The sequence below is a fragment of the Cygnus atratus genome, chromosome 11, assembly GCF_013377495.2.
Source record: "Cygnus atratus isolate AKBS03 ecotype Queensland, Australia chromosome 11, CAtr_DNAZoo_HiC_assembly, whole genome shotgun sequence".
NCBI lineage: Eukaryota > Metazoa > Chordata > Aves > Anseriformes > Anatidae > Cygnus > Cygnus atratus.
This window is the reverse complement of record NC_066372.1, coordinates 5,287,696-5,314,138: the sequence shown is the minus strand read 5'-3', so window position 1 is coordinate 5,314,138 and position 26,443 is coordinate 5,287,696. Positions and strand designations below refer to the sequence as shown.

At 36.2% G+C, this 26,443-nt stretch overlaps 1 protein-coding gene across 11 annotated transcripts in view; it reads right to left on the bottom strand.

The window, feature by feature from the left end:
- Positions 1 to 756: 756 nt before the first annotated feature.
- TJP1 (tight junction protein 1) overlaps positions 757 to 26,443 on the bottom strand; it is a 164,207-nt gene continuing 138,520 nt past the window's right edge. For 6 of the 11 annotated variants that reach the window (XM_035553837.2, XM_035553844.2, XM_035553841.2 and 3 more), the window contains 19 exons: positions 25,338 to 25,443; positions 24,334 to 24,484; positions 23,681 to 23,789; positions 22,976 to 23,195; positions 22,351 to 22,535; positions 22,112 to 22,207; positions 21,611 to 21,693; positions 20,381 to 20,591; positions 19,188 to 19,288; positions 17,709 to 18,062; positions 17,061 to 17,312; positions 15,356 to 16,252; positions 14,935 to 15,029; positions 14,301 to 14,525; positions 9,539 to 9,714; positions 8,415 to 8,856; positions 6,759 to 6,976; positions 5,582 to 5,725; positions 757 to 2,303 (listed from right to left, as the gene is read on the bottom strand). In XM_035553837.2, the coding sequence (XP_035409730.2) occupies positions 2,209 to 2,303; positions 5,582 to 5,725; positions 6,759 to 6,976; positions 8,415 to 8,856; positions 9,539 to 9,714; positions 14,301 to 14,525; positions 14,935 to 15,029; positions 15,356 to 16,252; positions 17,061 to 17,312; positions 17,709 to 18,062; positions 19,188 to 19,288; positions 20,381 to 20,591; positions 21,611 to 21,693; positions 22,112 to 22,207; positions 22,351 to 22,535; positions 22,976 to 23,195; positions 23,681 to 23,789; positions 24,334 to 24,484; positions 25,338 to 25,443 (4,160 nt within the window). In that variant the 3' untranslated portion in view covers positions 757 to 2,208. The remainder of the gene's footprint in view (positions 2,304 to 5,581; positions 5,726 to 6,758; positions 6,977 to 8,414; positions 8,857 to 9,538; positions 9,715 to 14,300; positions 14,526 to 14,934; positions 15,030 to 15,355; positions 16,253 to 17,060; positions 17,313 to 17,708; positions 18,063 to 19,187; positions 19,289 to 20,380; positions 20,592 to 21,610; positions 21,694 to 22,111; positions 22,208 to 22,350; positions 22,536 to 22,975; positions 23,196 to 23,680; positions 23,790 to 24,333; positions 24,485 to 25,337; positions 25,444 to 26,443) is intronic. The other 5 variants (XM_035553842.2, XM_035553849.2, XM_035553853.2 and 2 more) reach the window with 5 other exon arrangements.

Sequence of the window (26,443 nt, the reverse complement as noted above, 5' to 3'; positions counted from 1 at the left end):
ACACTGAAAGTTTAGCATCAGAATTTTCTCCAAGATCCTTTGCATGCCATTTTGGAAACTTTCTTTCTGTGGCTTCAAGAAATGATACCCCAACATATCATTAAGACAACTGAAATATGCTATCCTAACATGAACAGGTTATGTGCTATTCAAGTTTTTTCTCTGTTCTGAAGAGTTGAGATATAAGCTATCAGTAGTAGTAGCAGCAGTGAATGCCTCTTCTTAGATACGTCATGCCTGAGACACAGAACTCACTAGCTGGTCAGTAAAAGTACAGAACAAACAGTTATGCGCTGTTTCTCAGCATTATTCAAAATCACATTGAGAATTTACTTTGTCTTATAGAACAGGATTAGCTTACTACGTTGTCACTGAATGCTTCAAACAGGCCTCATCACGGGATTCTGTAGGAGTATCTCTAATACTTTACAGCTGGACTGTGTAAATGGACATACTGGAACACTACCAAACCATTTGGAAGAACAGGTATAGTAAGTAAACGAGCACCAACACGGTGACTCCAGGGACCAATCCAACACTCCTTCTCGTGTTGAGTATTTCCAGTGGATCCACACTGGCAAACACAGTCCAGATCCGCTCTGGAGTTCATCATTTCGGGAGCCCTGCTGTAGAGTACAACAACTTCACATATGAACATATGGCAGAATCCAGCTAGCCACTTATGCTGGAAATCAAAACTCATTTTGTTGTGTTCACATAAATGCATTTCAGAAACAATAAGGTACTAGAATCTCCTTTATTATTTTAAAAACAGTTTTATTCTGTATATTTAGAAATGTGTAATTTTAATAACTGCAGAGAAAAAAAATCAGCCACACCTGAATAGCTAATAACTCATTAACAGAATGCAGTGGTATATTATCTAAACAGTAGTAGTGCCAATGTGCCGTAATAAACTGTCTATTAGTAAAAAAATACATTTCAGGGCACATAGTACAGCATCCTTATGACAAATTACAGTAGGGATACTTTTCAAGAATTTAATCAAAGTAGAGAATTCCGACTTATATTCTTTAAATGCAGCACTTAAAAAGGTAACAACTTTGTGCATTTTTAAAAAATGTCCTTGTTTGTATGTTGTAGAAATGCTGCTTTATTGCTGCAGATGTCAAAGTTCAAGGCTCAAAAGGTATGAGAATACAAAGATATCCTTAAGAAACTGTGTTTGTTTTTATATATATTTATATATATAAAAAGGTAAAGCTTATAAAAGTTAATTTACAAACCAAGAACAAAAGTGGTATGCACGCATTATATACAAGCAGTCTATAACATCTATAAATTTTTCAAATGCATAGCAGAAAACATACCATCATTTTCTTCGGACTCTCTTCTGACTGATGAACAAACAGTACTCATTCTCTAAACCAAATTCATAATTTTTTTTTGTTCCTCTCTTTCCCCAGTCTCTCATGATATATTATCTAGGTAAGCACAAAAGCCATACAAACTAAATACAGAGAACTATGAGAGCTAAGACTATTAAAAATATGAGGGTAAGGCATCCCTGCTGGTTAATAGTTCATAATAATGTGGTTAATTTACAGATCCACAGAGGCAACTGAACCATAGTCACCCACATGCTTTTCCCCCTCCCCCCTGTTCTTATGACAACTTTTCCACATAGAATAGGTAGATAGATGTGTTTGTATTGGCCTCTCAGAGGAAAACATCTAAACTGTGCTACCAAAGTTGACTGCCATTTCATTGGACACGTACACAGAAAGTCATTTAAAAACTAGAGACCAAAATGTAGTCTTGTGGATTACAAAACACACAGTACTAAAACTGCAGGCCAAATTCTGTAGTTCTGCGAGTGGAGTACGAACCAAATTCAGTTCCTCTGAATATAATCCCATTGGTACTTTCAGTTTTTAAACTACGAAATACTAGTAGTGTCCTTTAGGACAATAATGAAAAATAAACAAAATAATAACCAACAAACCAAAGCATACAGAACCTGCAAGAACCCTACCTTGTTCCCACTGTACACTCCCTGCTTGTGGCATGTATTGTGACCATGGTTCAAAGAGTGTACTTGCTAAACCATTGTTAGTTAAAGCAAGATGCTTAAATACTAAGATCCATTATCACTTATAGAACAGTTAATACTTGATAGAGTGGTTCAGTTTATACGTAAGGTCCATCTCAGTTTCACATTATTTACTCAGTCAGCTAACTTAATATTTAGAAGTGGTCAATTAGGACTGAGACACAGTTTGCTCCAACAAGATAGTTTGGATCCCCAGGAAGAGACTTGTTCTGCCAGGTTTTGGGGTCACCTGTGGGAGGAAAACACAATGCTGGTGTTTAGTATCTGCTGTCAAACAGTGCACATCTTGAAACAACCAAGCTTTTGGATAGGAGTTTTTAAGTTCTGAATCAACAGGTCTTTTTTTCCCCTTCAACTTACAGCTGGCACATTACTATTTTATTTTAAACTCATTTGCATACAATACAGGATAGATCAGATGTTCTAAGCAGATGTTGTGACTGACACTCAGGGAACATTAGATATAAGTCATTTTACTCTGCAGCACCAACATAATGCTTTCCCTTTCAGAAGCATTAACAGTTAACCAAACACTCACTGGTTCTCTCCTGATTGGCCAAAAAAATTGGACAATTTTAAAAGCTACCACGGTTAGGATGCATTTGAAGTTCCTTAGAATTATTTTGATTACAAGTGGGTCAAAGCAGAAGTTACGTAACTAAGCACTGACACACTGGTAGTTTTATTTTCTAGTATGAAAATTATTGAAGACAATAGGAATTATTTTGCAGCTACAGCCAGTATAGCAGTTTAAAAGCCTGAAATACTGACGTTCTAAAAAACATTCTAGATTGCTGATATATACTTTTACAACAGAACTTCTCCACTCATGGTCAAAGGTGCTGTGTAATATTCTTTTACAAATGCGAGTCATCAGCTGCAATCTCACCAGACAAAGGTTACATTCCTAGCTGCATACTCAGCTGTCTCCTTCAACTGGAGTTTTTTTTTTTTTTTTTTTTTTTTTCCTCCTTTTAACCACCTGAAGCTACTACTAAATGCAACTCCTACAGAAAAAGTATCATCGTGCCACTATGGTAGAATAAAGAAAAATGCACTCAAGTTCTCTGTTAAGCCTTCCAGATAAATGGCATTCAATAGCTTGGTTAAAGATCTCTCTAGAGAAATGTGCAACAAGTTGGAGAACCCAGTCACATAGACTGCATACACCACAGACCTCTGCATTAAATGAGACTGATGTAAATTCCACATAACTTTCTTGAACTCATGAAAACAAAATGAAGTACACAATGCACTGAGTGATGGCAACATCTGATGTACAGACAAAAAGTACAAGTGGCCTGTGTATAGCCAGAATACAAAGAGGTTTACTGCAGCCAGCCAAAACTACTTATTTCAGTTAAGAAGCTTATTAATGCTGGAGGATTTTTTGTTTTATAGATGCAGGAAGTTCCACTCAGTCTCAAAACTCACAAGATCCATTACATTAGTAGAAAGGTAGAACAGGACTGTAGGAGTACCAGGTCCTACTTTTGCCCACAAGACACAACAGCAGACTCTTTTCCAGCCTTTCCTCTGAAGTATATAGTGAGGATGAGACTGTTGTCACTGCAACCTCTAGCTGCTGACAATGTTTTTCCCATAATTACATAGAACTGCTTCGAAAAAGTTATCCTTCAGTATTTTGTACTAATACATTATAATGTGTGACCATAAAGGCTTTTTTTTTTAATTCGACTCATTCAAGCATTTGAAGGGGTTTAACTATAAAACATCAGTATATGAGGCTTCAGTGTAGCAGAAAGGATGTTAGTAAGTGCAAATGAATGTCATTTTTGGGACAGAACATGAATACATTCAGAAAAGATGAGGCAGAACAGACGACTGAAGAGAGGACAAACCCCCAGAGTTCTATAAACTGTTACTATAAAACCACCTGAAAAATCAGAGTCCCATAAGCAACTATTTAAAAAGAGAGAAAACAATTATTTATTTAAGACACAGTATGGTCTACTTACATATCATAAGACAGAATTGCCTAATTTTAAAGTTTGTCTCAAAAGAGCAATGTTATGATATACATCCCATTTCCGATTAACAGAATGTGGTGTTATATTTACAATACAGAAAGTGTTAGCATTTAAGTATACACGCTCTTGCTCTCACACTCAGACATGCACACACACACACCCCCCACCCCACTTTAGAAAGGGAGAAGAATGTCTCAGTAACTTCAGTTATTGTTTAGATCATTTGAGTCCTCTCCCTTCACTTCAAGTAAGTTCATGAACAGGTGTTATTAGTTACAAAAGTCTTGTCATTTTTGTACATAGGTGTCGTATCTTTAGGGACCCTAACATTTATGCATCCATGTTTTAACGCAGCCGTGTATACACACATTGTTAAATAGATGCATGCAACACATGCATATATTATCTTATAAAAACTAAAAATTATTGCCATTAATACCTCTAGGTTACTGAATCCCCATCAAGGAGATTGATGCTTTAATCTTTCAAAGCATCAGTGCTTTGGTGTTGACAGTGATAGATACATTAGTGACAGAAGATATGCATACATGGTGGCTTAAATGCTGTATACAGAAGTACATTGTTCAGTTGTTACTTAGATCATACGTACATAATAATGGTTTATGTCCTCCACCGTAAGTTTTGAAGGTAGCTGAATAAAACCTTAAGACTTTTTCCCCCATGCAAATGTGCAAACTGTTTTGGTTTTGTTTTGTTTAAGTCTTTGTAACCTCATAGCCATTTCATGAAATTGCTTGAAATTTGCCCGGAATTCAGACACAGGCTTCTAATCAACAATTTCAGCCAATGCATTTTCTCTCTGCTCCCAGAAAGCCAGAGTGAGGTAAAATGAATAGGTAAATAAAATTGCAACCTAGTTGCAACTTTTACTATCAACCAGAAACTTCTGGATAAAAGGCGGTAGAGGAAAAATAGGCAGAAACAAGCAAGAAAAGTCTTGTGTAAAATCCAGCTACTTTAGAATGAATTGTAAATGCTTTTACTGAAACACTACAGTTTTCTTAAATGACCCAGTTGTTAGCATCAACTTGCACACATGGAAACAGTTAACAAGCATTAAGTCATGATTTATGAGCATGCAGATTGTTAAGATTTGCCAGAGACCTATATGGTTAATTAAGCAACAAACACCAGTTATGTTACAAAGGCCAATCAGAGGTACATAATCATTTCCTCTCAATTTTAGTGCGATATCATTTCAAGTGTATTCAGCTGTAGCAGTCCTCAAGGAAGAAGACAGAATAGAAAAATACGATTATATTCAAGAGACTAAAGATATTACTCTGTTTTTCTGCTGTCAAACATGGTTTTAGCAATGAATTTGCACCATGAGTAAATGTAAGAAAGACATCTGTAATGAAAATGAAATGGGAGAGTTTGACACAAATACAATGATCAAGTCCTTTATATTATACAGCATCACCTTTAGCCAAATTAACTTAAATTATACGATAGCACCCAAAAGCCCCAAAAGGACAGAGGGAGGACAGCATACCCGACGAGGAGTCGGAGGATTTTAGAGCAAAAGACCAACCATCAGGGGTCATAGACGCACAATGTGGCAGGCGCAGCTCCACTGGCTTCAGGAATTTTAGTCCATGAGGCCCACACATTACCAAGGGGCTAAGAAGTGTTTCACCTACAGTTAAGAGGAAAAAAACTGCTTACCATTCTTCTCAAAATTGGTTCAGACTATTACGTAATTACATTGTAGAGCTACTCAACTTAATTTTACAGAAAATACCATCATTTTGACCTGTCAGTAAAAAACAACACTTCCCAAAATTATTCCTTGCTGTCCCTTTCAGGGCACTGAAGTGACTTTTCAATGATACATACGACAACCTCAAAATCTGCAACAGAAGAAACAAATCCTCAAATCTGTAAGCAGCCTTGTTCAAGCTGCTTGTTCTGTAATGGCTCATGATGTTCTTTCTACTCATATGGATTTACGGCACACTGAGCTGAATGAAGCCTCCCTGCAGCTCAAAAGCTTATGACCCCTTATCCTAACAGTCAAAAGGCAGAACATACAAACGTGTAGGCCTATTTTTAGTTTTAAATTCCAAACATAACATAACATATTCCTCAGCCAAATAACCTTATGTTTGAACTATAAAGTAACTGCATATTTATTGCAAGTAATACTTTAATTGTACATTTATGAAGTTAAACCCTTTACTGCTTTCCTTAAATTAATAAATTAATCTGACAGGGCAGAAGTTGCATATATATAAAGTACTGGTGTGAACAAAAGACTATAGGAAAATTAATCACTCAAATAAGACATACTACTCAACTTCCATTACTAAGGTAGTCAGGAATATACTTTGATTTATATGAAAATCTAGATTTTTTTTTAAACACAAAGCTGTTTTTTCTTTATAAAAATATTAAAAAAATATTTTAAATTGCTGAATATTTTCAAGTGTTGAAATAAATTAAATATTCTCAAGTTACAATTTAGGGCCTCTATCTTACTTCCAACTTCCAATATCAAGCAGAAGAGTTTTTCCTTCTAATTCCTGTTTCTGAGATGTATATCCTGTACCTACACGTAGAAATACATGAAATGCCTTGGAGCGTATGAACATATTTTCATATCCTATTTTGCTGTTGTCACAAAATAATTAATATTAAATAACAGAACAACTTGCAGTGACAGTTCTTACCTTTCTCTTTGTCCAAAGGTGGAAGTATACTGTTGTCTCTGCATACTTTGAAATATATTTCTTGCTCTATTCCCTCTGGAATGGCTCCTTGTGGTATAATAATACTAACTCCAGTCTCTATGGAGCTCAATACACCACCATTGCTGTTAAATACACCTCTTGCTGTGGCTACAACAGTGTGTCCATCTTCTTCCTCCTCATCCTCTAGTGCTGAAGGGCTGAATTATAAAACAGAGATGAAGCCTAGCAGTTTTATCAGTATTTCTTCCTGAAAGTCAGTGGCACACTTTCCTCTGACTAATTTTATTAGTGCATGTCCTGGTAGTAGTATGCTAGTATTGATTTCAGGAGAGAATAACTGTGTCCCATACTCAATTGTGTAGAATGCCTAAGATCCAAGTAGTTCAAGTTCTGCCATGAGAAGAGGACACTTCCACCAAAAGAAAACAAAAAATTAAGTATATAAACACTGGAAGTGTCCAAAAAGTAGTTAGAGCAAGATTTTGGACCACTTGAATCTTATGTTTGCAAATGCTCACCTCTGGGATTACACTGAAACAGCTTGTCCCCTGCTACAGACTTCAGTTTAGTAAAAACAGATGTATTATACATCCAAATCATCTTTTTCCTCCCAAAATTCTATTATGACTTCAATAACATAACAAGTAATAATGCTAATTCAAGCCCCATTGAACCTTCTTTCAGCTTTACGGAAGGAGAAACTTAACAGCTGCAAGACATACATTGAAAACAAAACCCTTAAAAGTACACAGATTTTTCCAGGTTGTCAGGCTATAACTAGAAATACAGAATATTATCTTATCAAATAGCTAGTTTGAACAGATTGCATACTGCAAAAGTATTCTAATCAAAGCAGCCAGTATTTCTGCAGTCTGCAACTGCACAGCATTAAAAACATTCCTCAAGTGTTTATGAGCAAATACAATTTGTTCTTCTATTACATTTCTGAGTTACTTAAACAGCAAGCAAGATTAAGTGTGATTTATTCAATATTATTTAGAAATTGGGATAATAAAACACTTCTGAAAATATTAGTAATTTAAGAACTCAGCAAAAGTTTCCAGTTAGAGTACTATAATTTACTGTTGACATAATTCTTATAGCTCAAATGTGTTAGGAAAATGCAAGGTGCTTTTAAGCAGTTAATATTTGGTCTTGCAGTACAGAGAACCATGATGAAACTGCTGAATTGGTGTCTTTTTATAATTACTTTTGAAATATCTTTTATACAAGTGTACCCAGAACTTTTTCTCTAAGCACACAGAGAAAATACAAGTTGGAGCAACAGCTACCCTTGGGAATTAACTGTCTTCTAGAAACAAATTAGAAAGACAAGTCATTGCTATCTACCAGAGGATTTATAATTATATTATGGGAAGTGGGAAAGAAATCATGTCATTTTTTAATGATAGGATGCAAAATGACAAGAACATTGGACGTACATTGAATATCTTTCCGAATGTTCTTCGATTACACGATTTTAGAATCATAGTTCCAATCTTCCACCTATCTTGGTTTATGGACTAACATCAACAGAAGTTGGAAGCATTGGAAGCACAGGAAAAAATAAGCTGTATGGTTTCACATATTAAGTTCTATAGACATACTATTGGAAACAAAAACCAAGAAGCTTACCTTACAGGAATGGCTTTAGGCACAGCATTAACATTATTTGGTTGATATTTAGGCTTGTCAACCTGTACAGTGAAGGTATCCATTCCATTGTCAAATTCAGGAGGCTGTGATGAGCTGTGTGCTTTCAAAATTGGTTGAGGAGAATTTGGAGACTTGGATGGCAACTCTGGTTTATGCTGAGTTTCATTTGGCAAGAGATTATGGTTGAACTTAGGACTTTCAAACTTACGCTCAAAGGGCCTTGCAGCACTAGTGTAAGGTTTTGTTGTAAAGCGGTTGTAAGAAGGAGTGACTGTCTTCTGAATCTGTTCAGTTCCATTAACAGGGCCTTTGTCAGGGAAGCTTTTCTGAGGATAAAAAGTGGACTGCACAGTGTCCTCTCTAGAGGATCTGAAAATTGCTGGCTTATTCTGAGGTGGAGGTGGGTCAGAGACAGAGTTAACTGCAATACAAATAAAAACACCAGAACTTGTCAAAAACGATCAAGAATTTCTTGTCACATACACTAGACCTAGGGAGACCATTTATTCTCTTTTTGATCTACTATATAAAATACGTATTTGTAGGTTCAGTTCTTAGATCATCTATCCCATTTCATACATTCTAGCAAATCATCTTACATGGCACTAAAGAGATACATGGTAGATACAATGGAATAATTTTTATTAAAACAGACCAATTTATACTATGAAAAAAGAGAAAACCAATATTAAAATATTATTGTGCACTCACATGGAACTGCAAAATTCAACTGGACTGGGCATTCCTCTGAAGGATATGAAAAGGAAACATTCATGCCTAAAGGATTCTCATCCAAAAGCACTGATAAAGACATCTTCAAGTACTGAAAATTTTACTTTATCTTTGCTGAGACCACTTAGTATGGAAGAGACAGTTATAGTTACTAATGACACCTGGAAGTTAGGGTTTCAGACAAGATCCTCAAATCATTCAACAAAATTCAACTTCAATATAGTAGTAAGTTATTTCCAGTAATAATTATTGCAAATATCAGTTAAATGAAAACATAGCTACCATTGTAGACATACTGAAGCATCCACACAAGCAGCTGAGAAGTGATACTTGTACCACCTGTAAGACAAGTTAGCCTTCTAATTGCTCACCTTCAGAAAGTGCAGGCTTGTGATGGGCTGGGAGAGACAGGACAGGACTGTTTATTGACTGAGGTTGTGTGTACTGTACTGACGGAGCAGGAGGAGGAGTTGTGACTTGAGGGACTGGCTCATAGCGCTTTTCACCAACAGATCTATCCATTGATTCTGCATCAGTTGTCTTCCCCCTATTGAAATACAGGAAAAAAGCATTTGATGGTTCAGTTTCCTCAGGGTGCTGAGCTTCTGCTATATTTTTCTTCTATGATCACCTCATTTCCATCTCTTCCTATAAACATTAAAATACTTTTTTTAATATCTTGTCTCAAGTATAGAAACATTCATTGATAAGCACAAGAGATTTCAAGACAACATTGAATCTTAAGATTAGTAACACAAACCATGGCAAACAAAAGGCAGATGACATTTCAGGTGTATTTGCATGATTACCTACAGATCTTCACTTTTCAGATTTGTTTAGGGTTATTTTAAATTTTTAAAAGTGTTTTCTATTTTCAAAACAATATAAATCAACTTTTTTGGGGGGTTGGTGGGTTGTTTTTGAAAAGCATAATTATCCAGAAGAAGGATGGGTTCTAGTGTAAATTTTCTAAATACACCTAGTATTTGAACAATGCCATCTTAATTAGAAATGCAGTCAGCTTAAGCTTCACTAGCTTTATGTGCATAACGTAGATAACTTTAAAAATCTTATTTTCAAAATATTTCTTGCTTATACTAGAAATATGTCTTCAAAAGAGAGTTTCTTTCATGAAATGAAAGATTTCACAAAGACCTTTAATTTTGGACTTCAGTATATTGCACTGACTTTCAGAATTCATGTGTTAAAATTTTAAGTGCACATAATGCCTGTGATGAAATGTAACAGGGAGAGGACACCTGAAAACATCCTCACATCAACAACAGTCTTACCACTTGATGTTCCTTTTCAAGTAGTCATAGCTAGTGTAAGAGCCAAGAAATCTAGGTGATGGCAAAGCAAACAGCAATAGAAGAATGAAAGAAAAATGGTCATTCTATCTTAAGCATATTATTTCTTCACACTTTTTATGTTAAGTCCTAGCAGTTCTCATACGACAAGGTTCTTTCAACAATGAAACTATTTTTAACAGTGATGTCTCTGATAATACTTTTACCATATGCATACGTACAATCATCGCCAACTATATTTAATGTGAGATTGTCAGTGAATTAGGCACTGAGTGCCTCACAATGACAGATGCTAAAGTAAGAATGAGATCACACTAAGCTATTTGTTAAGATCCATATAAACAAACCGTTATTTGATGTATTGAAAAAGTGAGCAAAACAAATCAAAAATGCCAACAATCTTGTTTATGGGCCAATTTGTGTTAATCTTTCTTGTGTCTCAACATACCAAACCAGCAACTTTCTGTGTATTACAGATCATGTTCTGAGGGTACACTCATAGCAAGTGTTTAAATAGCTCTATTGGCTCACCAAATAGCAAAGACCACACCCTAAAATGCTTCTGAGCATGTTTAACAATTCCTGAAGAAACACCTTAACAGTGTTTAGGTATACTTGGAGAAACAGAAAAGAATGATAAGCATACTGGTGTCTGTCGCTCCATTTTTAACATTTAACTTGCTTTTATGTTAAATCCATTTTACATTAGGACAGCTTTCCATCATCCCTTCACTTCCCGTACACTCATAGAAACTTAACAGGCAACAATTCTCAACAGTTACAGTCTTAATACTTCAGAGGAGAATGTTATGAAACTAAGAAGAGGGCTGAGCAACTTTTCCAAGTCTGCCTCAAGACCACATGAATGTGATGCTCAGTAAACTAAACAGCACTGGTATGAGTGAGTCTTTAAAAATCAATGTTGGAAAAAAACCAGCACAATTTAAATCTGCTATAGAAGCTCCTGTTCACATTGATTTTTATATAAAGCAATTTATCCAGCAACAGAAGTTACGGCTGTTCACTGCCGTCTTCATTCCAAGTGGGTAGTAGCTGCCTTCTCTGAAAACTGCCCACCTGCAATGACTGCCTCTCAGCGAGGAATATTAACGTGCAGAAGGAGAGACATGAACAAAACCCACAGAAGCCCACCAGCCAGAAATCATTCTCCACACCTATCGGAGCTGCTTGCCAGCTTCCTGAGGAAATGAAAAAAAGGCAGCATGTGGCTGTACATTTTGATGGAGAGAGCATAAGAGACAGCAGTGATAACACAAACTCAACCGAAAGAGCTCGATATAATACAAAGCACATTCTTCTGTTACACGCTCCTTGACTAGGGGTCAGCCACAACTTCAACAGCATTGTTAAGAAACTGTATGTAACGAAAGAAGTCTACAATAAAACTCTTGTAGCTTTTAAGTGTATAAATGAAGTTCTTGTAATTAAAGTTGTACTATTTCTGAAGCCATTTCCTACTCCATGTTTTGATTTTTTTTAAATTCACTTAATTAGAATCATCACTTCTTTACTAAACAGTAAAGAATTTTCATAACTTAATGTTAAACAATAATATTTTTAACTGAAAAAAATAAGATCTGTCCTCGGTACCCACAATGCATTATATGGATTATATATTATAAGGACTATATAGGAATAAGCAATGGCATAATCAGCAGTTCCTGAATAACCATTTGAATTTAGTCCCGAGTTTTTTTTGTTTGTTTGTTTTTTTTTTTAACCAAGTTCACTCACAAAATAGCAATCACTATAGAAATACAGTAGGGAAAAAGAGAAAAAAGAACAAGGAAGTAACAGGGTATAAAATGGAAGTTGGGTAAAGAGGATAGTCTTAAATGTGAACTCTCTCAAATCAGTTATTTTGTTTCTCAACAAGCACACTACAGTATGCTTCTGGAAACAGTTCTGTCAAGCTGTGGTCTTTTATGTTTATTTCCACTTACTTCCAATAATATTTTAATCTTTTGTCTGTTTGCAGTAGACTACCCGTGATAAGTTTTCTTTCCCATGCCTGTCCATTTCCATTAAGGAGTACACTCTTCCATAAAGGAAAAAATCTACATATTTTTGTCCCAACATATGAAACTGTATCAAACTTAAAAACAATATTATTTTATTTCTCTGTGCCATTTAGATGTCACCTTTCTGTAAGACAAGCCCTAAAGTTAAAGCATAACTCACAACAAACCCAAAACTGAGCGAAGAATAAAGATGTCACGATAGTCAGAAGTGGTAGGCAGAAGTATGGAACAATCCCTCTCAACTCTTAGCTGTTCTGCAGCAAAGAACTCCGTCACTGCATTTATTGCTCACATTATCCATTGTGTTTAACAACAATGCAGAGAGTAAGGAAAATTTGCACATTCAGTTTGAGGAATTTTACAATCTTCACAATTACTTGCTAAAAGCTTACAGGATCCCTCCCTCAGCATTAGTTGCATTTGTTATGGCAACACGCTCAGGTGCTTACTGATCAAAATGGACCTTCTATGGGGTAACGGTGTTTGGGTAAGTGGGAACAATTTTGAACACTACTGCAATACACTGAGGCCAGCCAAGACTCTTTTTTTCCAGGCCCCTTCCTATGATGTCTAAATAGCAAGACAAATAGGCTCTAATCTTCCTGTCAGAAGACACAGGACAAATGAAAAGGAAGAGTAAATAACATCCTCGACTAAGAATCAAAACTGGTTACAGACTACTATATACGTTCATTACTGAGCATTAAAAAAAGGTTGAATAAGAAAGTTACCATGTGGAGACTTCCTGATTAAAAAAACTAGCAACTCCTTTAAAACCTATCAAGCTCTTGGAAAGATTTTTCTCTGTGAACTGTGAATATGAAAGATACTGTAGATAACAATCTTATAGAAACAGGAACAGGATTCCTAGCTCAAATCCTTTAAGACAAGCACTGGAACACAGTGTATTGAGTATACTTAAGACAGCTTGAACATAGTGTCACAGTATAAAAGTTGAGCAAGTTAGCTCATTATTTTACTCCAAAGATCCCATTTACATTAAGCTTGCCAGCCTTTCTGCTTGATCTGAATAGTACAGATTTCAAGTAGAAGTGCAACCAAAGCCTTAAAAAAAAAACAACTGACTTCCAGCCTTCATGCAGCAAGCCATGATAGCTTTCCACATGAACAGCTACAAACGTAGTGTTATGGTTTGAACTGAACTGAATTATGAAAGTTTAAGAAACTGTAGAAAGTATTCAGTTTATGCAAGTATCCTCCAAGGCAACCAGTCCTCTACCTGAGCTAAATTTGTACCATGAGCTTTCACACAATTTTTGTATCAAAATGTTCCATGTCAAGGAAGCAGAACAATACAGGAAGCAGATGTTTCCATCAAGAGATTAAATTCTGGCTTCAACAATATTCCCAGAAGACTCACTTTCCTAATGTCAAACACTGCTCGTGTGTAGAAGCCTGTCTGCAAAACAAATGCATGCAAAACTAGAACCAACTAACCTCTGCTTTGAAAGAGGTTTGCGCACTCATTATTAGTTACACTAAAGAAATACTTTACAGGCTGTTAAAAAGTGGTACGCAAGAGAAGTAACACTTTGAAGATCTCAAAAACTACAGAAATTATTCATTCCATTTACCAAAAAAAAGTTATGTTTTCATACTAAAGCTACATCTAAACAGAGAAACTGACTTTGCAGACACAAAGTTTCTATTAGGTACCACAAACCCCTGGAATTCTATTAGCTGCAGAATTTCAGTTTTAGTCCTATATGCCTCCCTTTTCTCCTTTCAAATTAAAAAGAAAATAAATCCCCCAATCTTACTTAGAATAATTGGAGAAATTCAGCTGATTTTGTGAATGTATTGGTTTGGTGGTCTCAGAATGATGGCTGGCAGGAACCTGTGCAGACGGCTTATTTTCAAAACTCCTCCGATCAAAGTATGAGAGCTGCTTTCGATAATACTCTTCATCTTCTTCAGGATCATAATGATTTGAACGCACAATATCTTCAGGCGGCTTCACTTGAGGTCTCTGTGGTTCTGGGGCCCTAATGAGGAACAGTACACAGTTTGCCCTGCACAGTTAAACAAGCACAAGTATATGAACTAAAATTCTGTTTTGTAACCCAACTAGTAATAAATCAAGACATAATTCTTAAAATTGCATGCAATACCTTTTTAACCTATACTGTCTAGAAATGTGATAGCTGTGATGTAGCATAAAGAAAATCCTTATCTTTTATCCTACCTTTTCCCTTATGCTTTACTCTTCCCTCTTCTCAGGAATCATGTCCATGTCAACTGACTTTATGCCCTGAGTTACTATTGACACTGAAATTAGACTGACACACTCCAACTCTCCACTCTGCAGTTTACAGTTTGAACCATTAAGATGTGTTGTCTGAAGACTCCGAACTTGTATTGAAAACTATGTTTAATTATCAGTTGTGCATCTACCTGTAAGTTGTTTTGTCATGTTCATAATGGCTTTGAGAAGTTGGTTTTGGACCACTCATGGTTGTAAGTGTAGGCTTCGGTGCTAGTTCTGGAGGCTGTAAAGAGAAGCACAGCATATTTTCTTAGATTCTACGATCTGGAAAGATGCAGAACCCCTGAGTAAGAAAACTAACAGTGCCCTTACATTCCCCCACCTTAAATCAGAATGAAGGACTAGCAAAAAATAATGGGGAAATCTTCAGCACGACAAGATCCTCTTTAATTTTCAGCTTCTGCTTTTAAAACAAACTTCAGTTATGTTGCTGTTCCACAAGCAGTAAGGTTTTCTTTCCAAGACAGTATTTTATTACTTGCAATACAGTCTCATTAGTAAAAAGCAGGAATTAAAGAACACACACATGCCAAAACTTACATGACTTACCTTGACAGCTGATGTATCACTGGGGTCCTTCATTTTTTCTAGAGATGGTGATCTTCTTCTTTCAAATATCTTAACCCTACTTCGCACAGACTGTGGTTTCATGGCTGGATCTTCCTCCTCCTCTGCTAGAGATGGCGGCGTAGGCAGTGGTTTACTGTTAGAAGGCAAAACTTCTGGTTTGGTTTGTGACGAAGGGGGAGGAGGAAGAGAGACACCTGAAGTGCTATGAGAAGGCTCAAATTGTCCTGCCTTGGCATTATAAGCTTGAGGAGGACCTTGTTCATAGCCCCTCACATGTGGATCAAAGTACTGCTTCGGTTCAGGAGATCGAGATATGGCTGACTGGTATGGCTGAGCTTCTTGTTTATATCTACCATGCGTGTCATATCCAACAGTATGTTGATCTTCGTATCGCACTTGTGGTAAGCTGAAGTTTTTGGGTGCATGCTCGTAGCGAGGTCTGCCATCGTAAGTCATCTGAGGGGGTTCCTCAAAACGGGGTTGTGCTGGGTAATAACCGCGTTCTGTGCTCTCTTCTGTGTTTTGTCTAGAATCAAGATCCCTAGGAGGCTGGTTTTCGTAAGCTGTTCTTGGTTGATTGTAGGGCTGTTTTTCATCATAATATGCCCAGTGCTCCTCATAGGGAGGCACGCGATCATCATAATGTAGTCGAGGGTCATAACCACGAGAAAATTGATCTACATAGTTTGTAGAATCATACCTATATGACTGTTCGTACTCCCTACTTGGCTGTTTTTCTGCATACTGAGTCTGGGATTCATACATCAGATTTGGGTCTCTTTCCTGTCTCTGTACTGGGTGACTAATTGCTGGCTGTTTTAAGACATAGCTTTGTCTGGATGCTTCTTCGTTAATATATGGATCCTTTCGGTATACCTGTTAAGTAGAGAGGCATATTTTTCATTCAAAATTAAGAGTAAAGGGAGCCAAGCTTCATTGAAAGTGTGAAACTTTAAATCTATTTTAAAATTCATTTTACATATTGGCTTTAATTTTGCTTAGAAGTTGAACGATTTGATGCAGTTGTCTGCAATCACAGGAAGCTTTGATTCAAAAGATCCTTTCCAGTCCTATGCTTGAGGAAAAGCATATGCGTAGATTAAAAAGGGAAGCCAAAAGAGAATAATCTCTCATATTTCTGCGTTTTGTTGTTGTGTTTTGCTTTTTTGTCGTTCCCACCCTCTTTTTCTTTTTCCATAGGGGAGGTCAGGACAGGGATATTCAAGAAGTAAACTGATTTGTGTGTTAAAGTTAGTTCAAGCATTGCTGTAGAGGTATTTAAAGTCACCTAGAATAATGGGTTTATCTTCCTGATCAACATGATTGAGTATTTAAAAAGTATTATTATTTTAGGGAAAGAACAGGTTTTTCATCAAGTCCTTATTAACAAAAAGCAGAGCATTGACAAGCTGAAACAGTTGCATGTGAAAAAATCAAAATACAGAATGCATCCTTAATTTAAAAGGTCATCTTTTGAGAAGTGGAAAGTATATAGTTTGAAGCCATGCACACAAAACATTAGATGATGCTTAGAAATTTAGATGCACTGTTTTGTAACCTGCATAATCTCCTAGAGTAAAAAAAAATAGAAGGAATTCTCCAAATAATGGCAAAACAAAGGAAAAAAATCATGTGCTAGCTTGATGTATAGCAGGAAATCAGCGCAACAATGTGGCACAGGTACCTTTGCTGGATCTATATGCGGCGATAAGGATGATGGCTCTTGATCTCTTAGCACTACATGAGCTCCCTCAGTACTTGATGTTCTTAAGGGGCCCGCTTGTGGTTGGTAAGAGTTGTAAGGAGCAGCAGTAGGCTCCTCCAGTCTGACATTAGTTAGGTTTACATTAGCATTTACTGCAGAAGTTGATGAGGTTGCAGGGTTTGATTCAGGCGACGGGGAAAGGTAAGGGGCTGCAGGTGAGGCTTCTGCTTTCTGTGAAGTGTTTAAAATATTTTAAATATACTGCTATCGAATCACTGTATGACTTTTTTGATTTATATGAAAGTTATTTAAATTGATGCTATGATCAACTCAGCTACACGTAGAATGAAGTGTACTGAAAGTATCATGCACTACCACTTCCAGACATTCATTATGCTGAACATTAAAAAAGCAAAACATTAAAACAAAGTAGAATGGTACTTGATTCCTCCTCCTGTCAAAGGGAATCACTAACACAGGTAGTGCAAGATGATTGTCCAATTCGTTGCAACACACTGTTGTTGACAGATTCTTGTATGCAGTAAGGAGACTATAAAGATAGCAAGTTCTCTTGAACAAGAAAACTACTTGAAATACAGTGGTCAGCGTATAAAATCACTTTCTTACCGGCTGAGAAACAGTTGTTTTAAATCCTGAAGAATCTATTCTGAGATTTGGCTGAGGCTGAGCTTGAGATGCATAACTAGGGTAATTTTGACTTTCATGATGCATTCCAGAAGAATCTTCTCTAACAGGTTCAGAAGAACGTGTAATAGCAGATTCAGGAGGAGTCCCAGCCTCATCGTTCAGAGTTTCATCCAGTTCTTGGTCCGTATAAGCACCACCTTCTGTATCTGTGTCTTCATAGTCAGATGTATGTCTACTGTCTGTACTGTACATGGAATATTCACTACCAGGAGCTGAGAGGTAAGAAAGGCGGTCATCGTGTAAATCAAGGTCATCACTTGTAGCACCATCTGCCTGCATCAAAACAAAGTTGAAGAGCACATGTTTATTGAAATACTTTTCACATTAAGCTTTACATTGCAAGATAAAAGGCAAAGAGATCTTTTTTGGTGAAGAATTAAGAAATAAACAAATGGAATACACCTATCTTGTTCTGATCCACAACATAAAGTCAGGTATTGCAAAATGTTAGTAATACTCAAAATCCAGCAGCAGGTTAGAATTCAACAATTCTGAATATCACAGGGGAGGAAAAAAATCAGGGTTCAATCACTGGAGATGTTAAGCTTATATGTAAAAGCCTTTTCTGCAGTCTAGTTCTCCAGTTTACTAAGGGGTCAGATGTCTATCAATTCAAGGGAAGGGATAGCACCTAGTGTCCATGGAAATCAGCGTTTGACAAAGATAAAAAAAACTACAAAGAGTTGTCATTGTACTGGAATCACTACCGTCTTATATATACCTCCAAGTTAAAGCTAGTTCTGTTCGAGCAGAAAAATAGTTCAAATATTAAGAACATTGTAACAGATGCATCATTTTCTTACTTGAAACTGGCGTTCCTCTTGATATTAGTTTCTCAAGAGGATGGATCTAACATGCATAGTTGCTTGAAAAGGCAACTGGATTTTTAATGGGAAACAGAATTCTAACTTTGATTTTGTATGAGCGTTCTCAAGATTGAAAGAAAGAAAACACGAAGATGTTGCTTGCTTTATATTAAAAAGCACTAATTCATCAATGGATAATCCCAGCACCTAGTACTGATGCAGCAGAACACCCTGAAATTTACATGAAAAAACATCCAATCCCCACAAAAGTTTCAAAGCAATAACATAGTCTTCAGTAAAGCATCAACAGGCAAATGCTCTCAGTTTTACTACTCCACTACATGCACAAGTGTTATAGCCCTCATTAACAAAACTTCACTAATACAATGACAAACCAGTTTTCAACAGATCACACAGCCATGGAACTGTTTTAGATCTTCAAATGATTATTAAAATCATGAGGAAAGAAGGAAAACAAATTTAATTCCACAGATAGATGCCCATATCTCCAATACCAGCAACAGAACAAAAGACTACAGAACTGATAGTTTTGTCATTCCTCCCCTAAAATGACAAAACTATTATTTCTTACCTTCCCTTCTGAAACCCATACCAGTTGGTTCTGTTGTTGCTGAATCGCTTCCTTTAGAGCTCCATACCATCCTTCATTCATCGAATTCAAGTTAATGGTAGCTAGAAGTAGAGCAAGTTAGTTTGACATTTGATTTCTGTAGAATTTTGAAAAGAAACTGTATTAAAAACATTAAATTAACATTATATATTAAATAAACATATATTATACATTATATTATTATATATAATATATTAAATAAACATTAACATTAAACATTAAAACAGTATTAAAATTAATATCAACTGTGAGATTTAAATAGTAATGTAAATGTTGGTATTCAAAGCAACCCTAAGGCCTAATGTAGCTTGGGGAATTTTACCACATTGCAAAGACTCAAAGACTGAGTTAACAGTAATTTAGAATAAAGTGAGGCTTTAGTTTAGTCAGAGAACAAAATTACATTATTCTCCTATTTATTCAGATGTTTGTTTATAACTGACCTTGCAAAGCAACCAAATGTTTTTGGAACATCATTTTGACATTTCAGATCTCTTCATTTGTGCAATTGTGTGCATGAACAATTCGCACACTAACTACCAGGAATTGAATGTGGGGAACCTGAACAATTCAACAAATGCTGGACTGTATTTGCAGGAGGGCATTTATTCTGTCAGCATCACCCTTTCCAACCTCGGGGCCATAAGCAAGTCTGCATGAACTGGGATCAAAGAATAAGGCAAGCAACCAGTACGTATTTGGTCACGCTAAGAGCAAGATAGATTGCCAAGGAAGGAAAAGAAAGCCTGGAAAGCACCAATGTAAAACAGGCTAAGAGATGCTTCTGTGTCCTCCTCTAAAAGAAAAGGAACAAGAGGAAAAACACATGGAGGAAAAAGAAGGACCACAGAGGGAAAGCAATAAAGAAATACCACAAATGAAATGCATCTAGTACAACTAATGCCAACCAATAATTGTGATGGCAGTGCATTGGTAAGTTAATCAATCATTTTATATTGTAGTTTTCGAAGTTGGAGTGGCTTAACTACAAGAAGAAATATTCGGAACCAACAAGAGTAGGTAGCAATTAAGTTACAGCAGTTTCTTAAAAAGGAAAAATACTATTCAAGTCTGGAAAAAAAAAACAACTCTTATCACACCTCTCCCTCCCTCAGTTATCATTTATTAATCAGTATTTTTCTTGAATTACTTACTTGTAAAGAGGTGGTGATTATTTTTACGTAGTTTGTGAGCTCTTTCATATAGCTTTCTGGCACTTTTTCGTGATTCTGGGCACAGCCTCATTCTCATGGTCTTCACACCCTGCTTAGAATCAGGGTTCAGGAACACTACAATAGGATACCACTGTGCGTAATTCAGACGGTCCACTGCATTAGGAGTGACATCTAATAAAGCATGTTTGTCCTGTTATGATAAAAAAGGCAGAGACAAAGTGAAGCACTTATATACTAAGAAAAATAATCTTTTCTTTTAAACATTTTCTAACAATTTGCTTTGTATTAGCTTTGCAGAAATCATCAAAGTATCGATTTAAATCCTTTTCTGTTTGAATAACAGACACCAGATCAACTCAAACACTAGGCTACAAGGGCATACACATTTTACATGTAGAACTGCATAACAATAAGCTTTTCAATATTTAACTCTCTATTACAAATAAAAAATCGGCCCTCTGATGCAAGCCTCAACTACAAAAAGGCACTAAACTAAAAAACAGCTAACAGTAATCTTCTTGTAACAGGAAAAAAGGGAAAAGTCAAACACGATCTAGACTTGTTACACAGCTCCGCTTTTCCTTCCAAAAAAATCTACTCTCTGAATGCAAGAATTAGGACAGTTTTCGTCCACTGCAAGAATCATCTCAAATACACAGCACATAGTACCCCCCACTTTGCTGCTAAAACACCTTTTTCTACTTGGGTATCAGAACAGTTTGCAGTTTGTTTTTAAGTCAGAAATGAATAGGTGAGGAGTACAGCCTCATATTATAAATTCATGTCCGAAGTTCTCAGGATATTAAGGAGGTGAGATTGAAGGATCCTTTTCCCTAGTTCTTGCACAGAAGTCAAAAGTTATTAATTTGTAAACTGGAGGTAGGGGGACAACGACAACAAACTATTCCATAAAGAAAGCACCAGTTTCTGGATGCAATGTCACACTGTGGCTGCAAGCACAAACGAATCTTAAAATGGACATAATAGAGAGGGAACAACAATCCCTAGAACAAAGCCTGAAAATACTTCCAGATTGCAGTTATTATGGAGAAGGCATTTTTTCTAATTAACCAATAGAAAGATGAGAAAGTTATTTTTAAGGAAAAAACACTCATTAGTTATACTTAAACATTTTAAACATCAACAGTTTACTTATTGATACCAGTTTTTCCTCTTGTGTTAGAAGTACAATGACAGTAGAAGACTTACTCTATCAATTATCTGTTTTATAGTGTGAAGACGAATAATGCCAGAACTACGTTGGTCTGTACCAGCATCTCTTGGTTCACTTTCTGGTAGAGAGGACACAGTAAAAATCTCTTGTAAATTTACAACATACTCTACATTCACACATTAAGATAAAGCAAACTATTTCATCACTCAATATCAATTCAGGCTGAAGATGCAAAACATAGGAGAAAGCTATCCACTAATTTGGCCACAAAATCACTATACCTTTGCAAAAAGTACTTCGATATAAGATACTGAATTAAATTTAAATTTTAGAAGGCTATAAACACAACTAATATTACTTTTGCCTACAGAGAATTATCATCATTTAACTAGTGAAAAAGCTTACATTTTATCTGTTACTTAATATTGTTAACATTTTGTTAAACACAGTAGTAGCTGAAGTAATACCGTAGGAACTAAGTAGCAAAAGAAAGTTGGCAATTTCATAGCTGCATAAAAACTCGATCTCACACTTACTTGCAATTTGAAAAATATCTGGTTCTTCTCTAGCTAGTTTCTCCCGTGCAACATCAGCTATTGGACCAAAAATGGTCACTGGTCTGAGAAATCCAGCTAGAATGGAAGGCAAAGGAGATAACAAGTTAAGTTGATTGCTTGAAACAAATGCAAGATACTCTGAAACACATGGATTAATACAAAGCAAACCCCACAATCCTGTTAGCCTGCAACAGAAGTATCTAAGACTAAAGCCATACCTTCCCGAAGAACAACTCTCTCATAGGCAGGAAACTTTGTCTGAACAGGTTGAGCAGAAAGATCTTCTCTGCTTTTTCGGAGATTTCTTTTTGAGCTACGCAAACCTCGGAACCTCCAGAAATCCGCTCGATCTCCTCCTGCTGTCTTTGGAAGCGTGTACTGCACGCTAGCTAGTTGCTCAGCTCTATGACGACAACAAATCCCACTGAGTTACCAAAAAAGACAGCTGCTGAAATAACACTTGTCTAGCAAGCTTATGCTTACAAAAACGCTACCACCTGCTGAATCAAGTTTTCTTTATTTCTGTATTAGAAACTATAAGATAGAACTACTCAGGCTGATGTCACATTTTTAAAAGCTTTATCTACCCTTGTCTCTAGTATTGAGAAGTAAGTTTCAAGCTAGGTGTTTTTTATCTAATTTATTTATTTTTGGGGGGCATACAAAAGTCAAAATCAAGCACACGGAACAGATAGTTAACTTCAAATTGTTTTAACAGCGACTTTTTCCTAAGAAACTGAACAACTTGTATAGACTAGTGTCCTGCAGGCAACGCAAGTTACACAGATGCAGAATTTAAAATTTTAGTTTTCAAACAGCAATATAGATACCTTAAGATCGTACCTGTTTTTATTAGGTATGATACCTCTTTCAACTTCCTTATGATTCTTGCCAATTCGAATCGCCAGCCATGAACCCAGTTTACCATTGTACAGAGTGTCCACCACCCGGAACACTTCACCTTTGTTGAAGCTTAGTCCATAAGGAGATTCTTTTTCATATTCAAAATGAGTTCTGATATAGAAAGAATCCCCTACATCAGACTCCACAATGCGACGATAAACTTAGAAATTAAAAATAAAAATAGTGTTAAACAAATTCCAGTGGTTTCCTACTGCTCATAAACATCATTCTAAGCAGTATCTTACCTTCTTTTAATCCTCCTTGTTTTAAGTTTACAGTATTACTTCAGGAAAGCTTAATGTCTCAGACCTTCTGTATTTTAAACTGCATAACTATTAATAGCAAACTAACAGTTTAAAGTCGACTTTTGCTGTCACAAATTTGCTAGTATAAGCATAATTCAGTTCCTTGGAAGGAAGGAATCTTACTGTGAAAGAAGTTTTTAAGTACTCATTTTTAACAGCGTAACTATAACAGACTCTATCCAGCTCCTCCAAGTATTTAATGCCAATGCTTCTGTGAAATAATTTTGTAGTTGTTTTTTTTTTTTTGTCTCTCCCTAGCCTCTAACTACTCAATATTAGCTGTATTTTTAACCTGGTTCCAAGCAGTCTACTACATTTTTCCTGATATACAAGTACTTACCATCTTTTTTCTTCTGTGCCAAAATGGTTACTTCTTCGCCTTTAGGGAGATCAAGCAAAAAAAGGACAGCTTCCTCTCTGATGATATTTGTGAAGTCTACGTTGTTTACCTAGCATCAACAAGGTAATCAGTTTGATTTTGCAAACATTATAGTAGACATGTAAACATAGAACAGGAAATTTGCATAAACTTATCGCAATGGTTGTTTATTCAGTTTAATGTACACACAACAAGTGCATGCATCTCAAGAAGCCTCTTGTACCTCTAAATAATACTCCTTGCTTATTGCAAAACATAACTCCTGGAATATTAGGTAGCTACTCATTTTGACTACTTTAGATCAATATTATGGAGCATCTGGAAACATCAGTAACATCAACTGTAATATACAGAATCCTGTGTGAGAATCTAGTGACAGAACAGTTAAATGAATTTTCTTTGAACTGAGTTTAGTCTAAGAAACTAGATATAAAACATACAAGCCTTCCTAGCAACAGTACAGTAACAGTAGATTTTATTGCTAGGTCATCTAATAAGTATAAACAGAAATACTGTACGAACTGCAGAGGCAATCTATTTGATGTTACAGAAAGAAAACCTACTTTGGTGTTAACAGAACATTTTATTTATAAATTTTATTATTTTTGACATACCCTGAGAATCTGGTCTCCTTCCTCTAATCCTTCTTTCGCTGCAGGGCTGTCTTCCAGAACACCAGCTACAAATATGCCAACATCATTGCCACCAGCTAGTCGCAAGCCCACACTATCTCCTTTTCTGAATTTTACCAGTTTCATGCTTGGCCTAGAAATTTAGAATATATTCCACTTAGAGGTATACTGTAAGATACTCTGGTAAACTGAGAATGAAGACATGCAAATAGTTTGCCTATTACTTCAATTAGAGGATATTAAGCTATGCATGCCATTAACTGCTTATCAACTGCAGCATTATACAACAAACTCATTAGCAGCACTTGGAAGTAACAAACCTCACGATATTTAATTGTTTAGTGAGGTTTGGTCTTACGCTGATAGTGTTTTAAGTGAGGTATTTTGACACACTCTTCCCAAAACGTTCCTCCTTTGGAAGAGCTATACTAGCACAAAGATCTATTTTGGCTCTTTAGAGAGCAAGACGAACATTTGAGACTACCTAAACTAGAATCTACTCTCATGTACGCAAATGATCATAAAGGAGATCCAGCTGGAGTAGAGTCATTGGCACATCAAGACTTAGCACATTTCTGCAATTATCTTCTTTATTAATTGCTCTCCAATTATTTAAAAGAATTTACTACAGTATCTCTCCTCTCTCCAGACATGGGAATAAGGCAGGAGGTATGGGGGTACCCAGGGAGAGAGAAACACTGCAACTTTCCACCAGTTGACAATTCTAACTGCTCATTCCTGCATGAAATTAACAAACTGAAAATTGTTTTATTACATGATGTGAGTGCCAATGAGGCTCAGGAATAAGCCTAAAATTTTCATCCTACTCCTTTTAAACAAAAGCTTCAGGACAACGTGCTGACTTCTCATCAGACCATTTATGTTATGAATTACTCCTAACTTATGTTATTCGTTACCTTGGGAGAAAGCTTGATTTGCTCAAGACCCAGGCAATCAGACTCAAACAGAATTTAGAATTACATTACCGAAGCATTCCATCTTCATGGGTTGAATTAGGTAAAGGGCCATCAGATGGACTGACTGGTAAATCCACATCTGGCTGACCTCCTTGTGCATATACTGGCTTTGGTTCTATTAAAATATAGAAGACATTAATGTCCATTTGGTCATTTAAAGATGAGAAATGAAAGCCTAACTTAATTAAGAGCTTGATTACATCTTTAGTAGTTTTAAGTCTACCCACTAATCCACTTTATAATAAAAAATTAAATATTGGAAACTTCAAACAACAAGGACACTCTTACCCTGCCATGCAAAATGGGGCAATTACTGGCCTAATTACTGCTTTAGTAAAAATCCACAAATTTTCTTTACACTTAGAGTATTCTAAATATCATAAAACTGCAAGAACTAAGAGAATTTATGCTCTCTGAAAACCACTTTCAACCCTGCTCCTTCCTACCTGGATATGCTTAACATAAAGCTTTCTTCCCTTTTAAAGTTACTTTGATTTTTGAAGCCAAAATACCATAAACACTAGAACTACTGCTCCACACCTTGAGGCTGGCAGACCACACTTTTTATTGGCTCTCTTTAAAGATAAGTACTTACTATGACTCTGCTCGAGTCACTGGGAGGAAACTGCCACTGCAGTCTTTCCCCCAGTAGTGAACACTGTTAGTGTCTATTATCGGTATATGGTTGCTCATATTACAAGAATTTACATTTAAAGCATTATCTGAATACACTTTAAAGAAGCTCACTTCAAATTACACTGGCTTCAAACTAAGTCAATGTTCCTTTCTGCTTACTCTAACCACCAATAGACCAGTTTGAAATAGGAAACTTCAGACAATTTGGTAATATGCTCTTTCTAATGTGATTTTTGCCTTTACCATATAGCGTACCATAGCATAGCACTTTACCTTTAAGTCTTTAATGACCTGTTCCTAGCCCAAGACTTTGATGGTGCCTCTAAAAACCGCTCTCCTTCTACCCTCCTTGACTCAAACAACCATGACAGACTTCTTGCCTTTAGTCCAAAAAGCAGTCACAGGATCCGCCAACTACTTCTCTAACATTTTCATTACAGTCTTTGAAAGAGCGTCCTAATTTCCCTAGAGCTTTCTTT